Here is a 10207-nt window from a genome sequence, read left to right as displayed (position 1 = left end):
TTGGTCTGGCCAATCGATGACAGTCGGCAGCTACAAGACCAGAGCCGTTCCTGCAGGAACGCGATCTCCGCTCCGTGCCCCACCAGCTCAATGTCCAGCTGGCTGCCCAACATCTGGACAGTGAGGCAGCCCAGCCTGCTCACGGCTCCCAGCTCCCACGGCAGCCACACAGGGAACTGGGTCTGCAAGAAACACCAGCAGCATTCCAGTCAGGATCCAAGGACTCCCACATGGCTCCAGCACAGTTCCAGCAGTCTCCAGTACACTTCCAGCAGTTTCCAGCACAGTTCCAGTGGTCTCCAGCACACTTCCAGTAGGTTCCAGCAGGGCCCCACGCCTTCCACAACACCCCCAGAACAACGTGATGCAATCCTACTGATGGATCCAGGGGTGGGGTGGGAGGGTGGAGACGGAGGGACAGGGGGAGGGAGGTGAGGGGTGGGGGCCGAGTTGTGCGGAGGAGTGGGTGTGGACACTGCTCCCTCCCCCACTGTGACCCTTGGAGCGAGGCGGGTCACTGACCACCAAACCCTGGGTGATTGGTCATCAGCTGGGGGGGGGGGTGAGAGATTGGGGGTGGGGGGAGACGGGGAGCTTTAACACAGGGTCTGCCCAGGAGAAACTGAGGGCAGGAGCTGAGCAGTCGGGTGGGGTCAGGGGAGCGGTGGGAGACTCCCGGTGAGCTCAGGGATGGGGTCGGAGTGACGAGGGAGTCGGGGGGGTAGGGCAGCGTCAGAGTGACGGGGGATCAAAGTGACCGGGGGGTTTGGGCACCCACCATGTTGTGGGCACCGAGCCAGGACACGCTGTGAATGGCCACAGACGGCCGGAGCGGCAGTTGGGGACGTGGAGGAGAACCGGCCCCACCCTGGGGACACGTCCGGACAAACAAACCTCTCCCGGGGGGTGGGTGGGGGTATCAGTCCTTCTGAAAGTGTTTGATGGTGACAGTTACCACGGCAACAAAAGAGGAGCTTGCAGAAAGGTGTACAGGAGGTAATGTTGAGGATGGAGGGAGGGATGAAGAGGGAGGGGAGAGGGACGGTAGTGAGGAGGGGGCAATGAGGAAGGGGAGGAAGACGAGAGGAGAGGGGGAAGGACGGAACCGGGAGGGTAATGAGGTGGGGAGGGAGAGGAAGGAAGGGGTGGGGGGGGGGGGGGAGGGCAGTTTGGGGGGGGGGGGCAGCCGTCCGTGATCAGCAGGCAAAGTCCTGGAAGGGCAGTCTGTGCTGCGGGGAGTGGGGGCGAAGGGTGGGGGGGAACACCCGCCCCTCCGGGGGGCATCTGCTGGACTCATAGGACGTCTGTGGAGAGACAGAGATTCCATGAATCCCGGCGGATCCCGAGACCCAGTTGGTGCATTTCACCCGAGTGTCACTGAGGGAGGGTCACACCGTGGGAGGGGCGGTGAGATGTCCTGTTCTGATTGATGCAGGTCTTGCATTTACTCACCAGTTTGATGTCATCCAAACCCAGGGTTGCGATGGTGTCCTGGGATTTCTTTGTGGTGGGGGGTTGTGGGCGCAGAACCCGCTGCAGACGGTCCCGCAGCAGCTGCACAGTGAGATGTGACAGTTAGTGCTGAGAGAGCTCCCTCCCAGCCATTCCCCTCCCCTCCCCTCCCTCTCAACTCTGTCTTTACCTCTCGCTGCCTCGGTAAAGCAGCCGGCATAATCACAGACCCCACCCACCCGGGACATTCTCTCTTCTCCCCTCTCCCAACAGGCAGAAGATACAGGAGCCTGAGGGCACGTCCCACCAGGCTCAAGGACAGCTTCTACCCCACTGTGATAAGATTATTGAACGATTCCCTTATACAATGAGATGGACTCTTGACCTCACGATCTACCTTGTTGTGACCTTGCACCTTATTGCACTGCACTTCCCTGTATTCAGTTATTGTTTTTACCCTGTACTACCTCAACACACTGTGTAGTGAATTGACCTGTACGATCGGTGTGTAAGACAAGTTTGTCACTGGACCTTGGTACAAGTGACAATAATAAACCAATTCCAACTGCCCACCCCTCCTCTCCCAATCCCGGCTCTCCATCTCCTCCTCTCTCCAGCAATCCCCCCTCTCCTACCCCACCTCGCCTCCTTCTCCCCCTCCCCGTCAGGTGATGTGACAGGAGTAATTATTGATCTCACGATGAAGGGTGACCAGTTTCATTTCAGGTTCGGTTTGTGAGTGAGAAGTAGGTTCATATATCCTTGCTCAGGCCCCCTCCGAACCCCCAAACCTCCAGCCTCCCGTTGTAGGCACGTCTGCTGTGGAGGAAGTTTTCTCACTATCTGCCGTGTCTACACCTCTCATGATTCTGTACACCTCTATCTGTCCCCTCCCAACCTCCTTCACACTCTGTCCTATGCAACACCCTCTGCACCCTCCCCAGTGCAGTCACCTCCCTGCTACAGTGTGGTGACTGGAGCTGCTCACAGAGCTCCAGTGTGGCCTGACCAGTATTTGACCAACACGCCTCTGATCTTGTTCTCCATGCCCCGTGGGTGGACTGCAGGAGACTTTTCCCCTTCTCAGGGGCGAATAAAACTCGAGGACGTGGACTTAGGGGAAGGGGGGGAGATTTACCCAGAGAGCCCTGACTCTCCACGTTTGGGAGGCCAGGTGTCTGCAACCCCACCCCCTCACATCCCTGGGACCAATCCCACCTGGACCTGGGGGTTTATCCAGGTTAAGTACAGCTGGACCTCCTAACACCTTCTCTCTCTACTTCGAGCCCACCCAGAACCTCAGTCCCACCTTCCTTCACTGAGCCTCCAGCAACATCTTCTCCCTTGGTGAAGGCTGAGGCAAGTTCTCCCTCAGACCCTCCCCCTCTGCCTCCAGGAGTAATTTCCTTTCTGCTCTCTGATGGGCCACCTCCCCTCCTGCGGCCCATTCCCTCGTCACGTGTCTGCAGCATGTTCACTCCTGTCTTTTGTCACACTCTGGTTCCGGGTTTAATTCCCCTCCAGAATCACATGTTAACGATACAATGGGAGATTGGAAGCACATTCTGTTCAAAGAATCTGGGTGAATATTTGAGGAAGAAAATCTTTGAAACTGTGGAGTTTCTCCAACACGGGGCAATGGGCTGAATGGTCTCCCCTCTCCCATCTGGACTGTAAGCCACCGTCAGATCCGAGGGTACAGGGAGTGCCATTGGTGTGCCCAACAGCTCTCCGAGAGGTGGGTGCGGTCTCACCTCATACAGGTAATCGATGATCTCCAGGATGGTGAGGATACTTGCTCCAATAAACAGCCCCATGTGGCCCCCAATGTCTCCTGGGGAACAGACAGAGGGAACTGTGTCAGCAAAAACCCCACATCCACCCTCACCCTTGGTCATAGACAGGACCACACTTGTCTACACACAGGCTCAACCCCACTGTTTGCACACAGCTCCTCTACCGCAGTTTATACACATCCCTTCTCTTTTTTATACACAGTCTCACACAGTTTGTACACAGCCCCTCCTCTGCTGACATTTGTGCAGTCTCACACTCTGTGTTTCTGCAGTCCCGTACCTACTGTCTCTACGCACTGTTGCTGTTCATACACACTGGCTCATGTCCATCTTATACATGGTTTTACACTCACTGTTTATGTACGGTCTCAGTCACTGTTTATGCAAAGTCTCACGGCCGTTTATACCCAGGGCTCAGTTCACAATTTGCGTAAACCTCCCACAGTTCCACACTTGTTGGTTATGCCATCTCTCTGTGTCCCTCACTGTATAAACAGTGCGGGGGGAAGGCATACTTGGGTAAGATTTGATCTCAGGCTCTCTAAACCACTGCATCACTAGTCAAATATGTACATTACCAGACACTGAGACACATTGCCGGCCTGTTCTACAGCATCTCATTCCAATTAAATACAGTACCAGCTTGTTATATACAACACAGGTTATAAACATTACCAGCCAGTGTTATACAACATTGGTTGCTCCCTTTATCCACGTGTTACATACATCACAGATTATACACGTCCGGGACCACAAGAAACTGCAGAGAGTTGTGGACACAGCCCAGCACGTCATGGAAACCAGCCTCCCCTCTGTGGACTCTGTCTACACTTCCCGCTGCCTCAGTAAAGCAGCCAACATAATCACAGACCCCACCCACCCCGGACATTCTCTCTTCTCCCCACTCCCATTGGGCAGAAGATACAAAAGCCCGAAAGCACATACCTCCAGGCTCAAGGACAGCTTCTATCCCGCTGTTATAAGACTATTGAATGGACCTCTCCTATGCTAAAGGTGAACTCTTAACCTCCCAACCTGCACTTTCCCTGTAACTCGAGACTATATTCTGTTTCCTTTTTACCACCTCGATGTAACTTGTATAGAACGATCTGTCTGGATGGCACAAGAGCAAAAGTTTATCACTGATCTCTGTACATCTGACAATAATAAACCGACGAGCAGTTATACTCTCCCCATGTCTGTACCTCAGGGGGTGCACACCGCCCCTGCACAACCTCCTCCCTACCCTGACTCTGAGCCCCTATGGTCACCCACACATCACCCGTCAGCCTCTCACCCCCTCACCCTCACCCCCACCCCTCACCCTCACCCCGTCACCCCTCACCCTGTCACCCCTCACCCCTCACTCTGTCCCCCCTCACCCCGTCACCCCTCACCCTCACCTTATCACCCTGTCACCTTATCACCCTGTCACTCCCTCACCCCCTGTCACAACCTCACCCTCACCCCTCACCGTCGTCCCCCACCCCCTCACCCTCGCCCCCTCACCCTCACTCCCCCTGCTGCCCTCACCCTCACCCTGTCACCCTGTTACCCCCCTCCCCTGCCTCCTCACCCCCTCCCCTTCGCCTCACTCACCCAGTAACCCCGCCACATCGTAGGCTTTCTTCTGTTCGATGGTTTCATAATTCAGCGCCTCGAAGTAGATGTCGAGCACCAGGTAGTTCTCCCTGTGACAGTGTCGGGGAGGAACGGACACAGCTGGGGGGTTATCCTCTAATCACAGCCCATCCTTTCCCCCACCCACCACCTCCCGGTACTCACCGGGGGTGATGGTGGAGCCTCGTGTGTCTGCTCCACCTCCCGGAGGGGGAACGGTCACCCTCAACTTCCCACCAGCGCCTCCTGACCATCGACATCCGTGCGGTCACCGGTTCCCTCTCCGCTGAGTGGTAATGGCATGGTCTACAGGCAGTGTCCCTGGGGAGAGCCCCAACACTGACCCCCAGCCCCAGACCGTGCCCCCCGGCCCAAACACTGCGGCCCCGCCTCAAACACTGCCGCCCCCCCCCAGACAGTGCCCCCCCCACCCCTGACAGTGCCTCGCTGGCCCCAAACACTGCCCCCCACCCCAAATACTGGCCCCCCCCAGTCAGTGCCCCCCGGCCCAAACACTGCCACCCCGCCCCAAACACTGCCACCCCGCCCCAAACACTGTCCCCCCACAGACAGTGCCCCCTACTGCTGACAGTGCCCCCCGCCCCAAACACTGCCCTTTTATGTTTCCTCTCTCTATCCATCCCATCAATAACTTATCTCCACAGCAACCCTGGCCTCACCCTCTCACAAATATTTGTCCATCCATCCATCCCTCTCCACACCCTCCAACTGAAAACCAATGTTTTCCTCATTTTCCCAGTTCCAGTGAAGGGTCTTCAACTTGAAACATTACCCCTGTTTCTCCCTCCACGGAAGCTGCCTGACTTGCGGAGTTTTTAGACCTGGGGGGAGGGGGTCTGTGAGAGGTGACGCTCCCTCCCCACTAACACAATCACAGGGAATACTTACTTTATGTTCTGCTCGGAGGTGTTGAATCTCTTGGCGAGGAACTTGGAGGATCCTCGACTTGGGATTTTCACCATGGACAGTTCCTTGTTATACCGCGTCATGTGACAGGGCGTCTCACACTTACAGCTGAAGTTGGCCATTGTGATGAGATTATCTGTGCAAATGGTCCAAGGAAATACTGAGGCAGTCAGAGTGTTGCACAGCCCCTCCCGTTCATTAAACACCAGCTTCCCCACTTGTACCCCAGACCCTCAATTGCCCTCTGAAGTTATTACTGAGTTACAACAACCCCCCTACAATCCACACACAATTGGAGCATCTCAGCCAGGAGAATGGCCGCAGTTCAAGGTGACATCTCACCCCCACCTTCTCAACTTGGAGGACAACGGTGGTTCAAGGTGACAAAGACCCCTTCAAAGACCCCACCCACCCCGGACATTCTCTCTTCTCCCCACTCCCATCGGGTAGAAGATACAAAAGCCTGAAAGCAGGTACCACCAGAATCAAGGACGGCTTCTGTTATGAGACTATTGAAGGGTTCCCTAGTACAATAAGACAGACTCTTGACCTCACAATCTACTTCATTAAGACCTTGCACCTTATTGTCTGCCTGCACTGCACTTTCTCTGTAGCTGGGACACTTTACTCTGTATTGTTTCCCCTTGTACTGCCTCGATGCACCAATGTGATGAATTGATCTGTATGGATGGCATGCAAAACTAAGTTTGTCACTGTACCTCGGTACACGTGAAAATAGTGAACCAGTTCCAATTCCATCCCGCCCCCACCCTCTCACTAACAATGACTGCAGCTCCTGTCAGTGATGCCCAGATCCAAATAATTAATTAAAACATCCCTTCTTTTTGACAATTTGGTCAACCCATGGGATTGGAATGGAACGGTGTGATCCCACAAATTGCTGCTGGATGTAAGACAGTAAGCCCAGGGTTACCAGTGGCAACACGTCCTTTAACAAACACAACTCCAGAGGTGGTCACACCGTGAGCTGCTGTGCTCAGTGTTGAGCAGGGGTGTGGGGGGGCAGAAGTATCTTCAGGGCTGTGGGGAGAGGGACTGACCGGTAACTCCAACGTACAGCCTGGGTGGCTGTGGGTCTGATTCTCAGCACCTGTGGTCCCATCAATGGCTTCCTGGGCAGGTGGGGCTGATGTGTGGGGAGGGGCAGGAGCAGTGCACCTTATTCCCTTATACGATGAAGTGGACTCTTGACCTCACAATCTACCTTGTGACCTTTCACCTTATTGTCTGCCTGCACTGCACTTTCTCTGTAGCTGTGACACTTTACTCTACTGTTATTGTTTTTACCTGTACTACATCAATGCACTCTGTACTAACCCAGTGTAACTGCACTGTGTAATGAATTGACCTGTACGATTGGTACTGCTTCACCAAGGCAGCAAGAAGTAAAGACAGAGTCCATGGAGGGGAGGCTGGTTTCTATGATGTGCTGAGCTGTATGCAAGTTTTTCACTGGACCTCGGTACAAGTGACAATAATAAACCAATACCAATACCAGAGGAACAGTCTCTGGATGTAGGGTAAGACATTCAGCACTGGGATGGGGAGAAGTTCCTTCCCTCAGAGGGTGGGGTCCCTGTGGTTCTCTCCCACTGAGGGTGTGGAGGGCAGGTCACTGAATGGATACAGGAAGGAGGTGGAGAGAGTTCTAGACACGGGTGACATCGAGGGGTGTGGGAGAGAGTACTGGGACAGTGGTGATAGTATGGAATGGTGGCGCAGGAAGGGCCGAATGGCCTACTCCGGCCGGAGACGCGGGCTGTTGGTGCAGGGTGGGCCTTACCCAGGGCTCTGTCGGCACACTCCATGTACTCCTCGGGGCTGCAGATGGGTTCGGTCCCTGAGGGAGAGAAACACGCGTTAGTTGGATCAGTGGGTCTCTCGGCCTCAGACCCAGTCCCATGGGGCTCCCTGTGAAAGGCCTTGGCCCTGAGTCAGTGACGGACCCGGGGTGTGTGGGTGGGAGGGGCTGGAGTGAGAACCCGCACATCTTCCCCAGGGGTGGGGGTAAGAACCCCTGCAGTTTCCCCAGGGGTGGGGGTGTGTGTGGGGATGACAGACCCGGGACAGACAGAGTGAGGCAACGGGCTTCCAGTGACCCGTCGTGGCCCAGTGTGTGCGTCAGGAGCCAGGGTTGGAGGGAGACCCCAACAGTGGAGGGGGGGGGAAGACACCCCTACAGTGGGGGGGAGACCCCTACAGTGGGAGGGAGACACCCCGACTGTGGGGGGTGGAGACCCCTACAGTGGGTAGGGGGGGTCCTCGATGGGCCAAATGGCCTACTTCTGCTCCCTTGTCTTGTGATCTTGTGAGACACCCCTATAGTGGGGGGGGGGGGAGCACCAGTGGTGGGGGGGGACACCCCGACTGTGGGGTGGGGGGGGAACACCCCGACTGTTGGGGAGAGACCCCTACAGTTGCTAAATACTCAGTAACAGGTTCCACAAATGATGCTGACAAGGTCGGGGTGTGGATCGGCTCTGGGACCGGGATATTGTCCCACCATAGAACCGTGGCTGAGGGGAGGGCAGGACTGGCAGCTCAGTGTCCCAGGATACAGGTGCCTCAGGTGTGACAGGGACAGGTAAGTGAGGAGGGGGTGTTGCCTGTTTGATCAGGGGAGGATGTAACAGCAGTGCTTTGCGACAATATTCTTGGGGGGCCGTCCAGTGCGGCTGTGTGGGCAGAACTTCGAAACAAGAAGTGGGGGTCTTTCTCGTGAGGCTGTATTATGGACCCCCCCCCAATAGTCACAGAGTAATACAGCACGGAAACAGGCCCTTCTGCCCAACTGGTCCATGCCGACCACAGCATCCTCCCTGCTAGTCCCAGTTGCCCATGTTCGGCCCAGAACCCTCCAAGTCCCTCCCCTCCATGTACCCATCCAAATGCCCCTTAAATGTTCCAACTGTACCCACCTTAACCACTTCCTCTGGCAGCTTATCCCAGGTCCTCACCACCCTCTGTGTAAAGAAGTTACCTCTCAGGTCTCTTTTAAATCTCTCCCTGCTTATCTTGTGTCTGTGCCCTCTGGTTATGGACTCCCCAACCCTGGGAAAAGATTATGACCATCCACCTTATCCACACTTTCTCACTGACTTCCATCTCTTGAGTCCCACCCCCTGCCAATCTAATTTAAACCCTCCCTGGTGGCAAAAGCAAATCTCCCCGCTGGGATATTGGTTCCCCTCTGGTTCAAGTGCAACCCGTCCCTCTTGTACAGGTCGCCCCTGCCCCAGAAGAGATCCCAATGATCCAAGAACCTGAATCCCTGCCCCCTGCACCAGCTCTGCAGCCACACATTCATCTGGCCTATCCTTCTATTCCTGAACTCACACGTGGCACCGGGAGTGATCCGGAGATCACTACCCTCAAGGTCCTGCGGTTTAATTCTTAACTCCCTGTACTCATTCTGCAGGACCTTATCCCTTGTTCTGCCTGTGTCGGTTGTCCCAACGTGTACAGCGACCCCTGGCTGTTCGCCCTCCCCCTGAGAATTTTCTGCAGCTGTTCAGAGACGTCTCTGACCCTGGCACCCAGGAGATAACACACCATCCGGACTGTGGCCACAGACTCTCCTCTCTGTCCCCTCACTATCAAGTCTCCTGTCACCATCGTCCTGTCTGACTGCACCCTGTCCCTCCGAGCCTCAGAGCCGGTCACAGTGCCACAGACCTGACTACTGCTGCGAGCTCCTGGAAGAACGTCCCCCTCAACAGTATCCAAAGAGGTACACCTGTCAATAAGGGGAACGGCGACAGGGAAACCCTGCACTGCCTGCCTCCTGCCCTTACTTCTCCTGGTGGTCACCCATATACCTGAAGCTTGCACCTGGGGTGCAACACCTCACTAAATCTCCCTCAGCCTCTCAGATGACCCTGAGTACATCTGGTGTGTCAGGAGCTGCAGCTGGGAGCACTTCCCACCGATGTAGTCATCAGGGAGACCCTGAGGTTCCCTGACTTCCCACCTCAGTCAGCGGAGACTTGAGGAGCGGGGTGTAGAGAAATTGCTCACAGTTGTGAGAATAATAGGGACGTATAAGTGAGAGATTTTAATTTCCTCTGTATTGACTGGACTGCCCAGTGTTAAGGGCCTGGATGGGGTGGAATTTGTGAAATGTGTCCAGGAAAGTTGCCTGAGTCAATATGTAGAGGGGCCTACTGGGGAGGGTGCGATACTGGACTTTCTCTGGGAACGAGGCAGGGCAGGTACCTGAGGTGACAGTTAGGGGGAATTTTTGGCTCCAGTGACCATAATTCTATTAGTTTTAAGTGATGGAAAAGGATAGGACAGGCCCACAGGTTGGGGTCCTAAACTGGAGCAGGGATGATTTTGGGGGAATTTGGCAGGATCCAGCAGAAGTTGATTGGCTGAGCCTGTTTGCAGGA

At 55.3% G+C, this 10207-nt stretch overlaps 1 protein-coding gene across 1 annotated transcript in view; it reads right to left on the bottom strand.

Annotated features, from left to right (window-relative positions):
* Nucleotides 1-1169: 1169 nt before the first annotated feature.
* Nucleotides 1170-10207, bottom strand: part of asic4a (acid-sensing (proton-gated) ion channel family member 4a) — an 82477-nt gene continuing 73439 nt past the window's right edge. Inside the window, exons 5-10 of the mRNA XM_052025952.1 lie at nt 7600-7656; nt 5778-5931; nt 4848-4939; nt 3207-3286; nt 1453-1554; nt 1170-1304 (exon numbers count right to left, since the gene is read on the bottom strand). Of these exons, the coding sequence (XP_051881912.1) occupies nt 1197-1304; nt 1453-1554; nt 3207-3286; nt 4848-4939; nt 5778-5931; nt 7600-7656 (593 nt within the window). The 3' untranslated portion in view covers nt 1170-1196. The remainder of the gene's footprint in view (nt 1305-1452; nt 1555-3206; nt 3287-4847; nt 4940-5777; nt 5932-7599; nt 7657-10207) is intronic.

Source organism: Pristis pectinata, chromosome 1 (genome assembly GCF_009764475.1).
Source record: "Pristis pectinata isolate sPriPec2 chromosome 1, sPriPec2.1.pri, whole genome shotgun sequence".
Taxonomy (NCBI): Eukaryota; Metazoa; Chordata; class Chondrichthyes; order Rhinopristiformes; family Pristidae; genus Pristis; species Pristis pectinata.
This window is presented reverse-complemented; position numbering and strand designations above follow the sequence as displayed.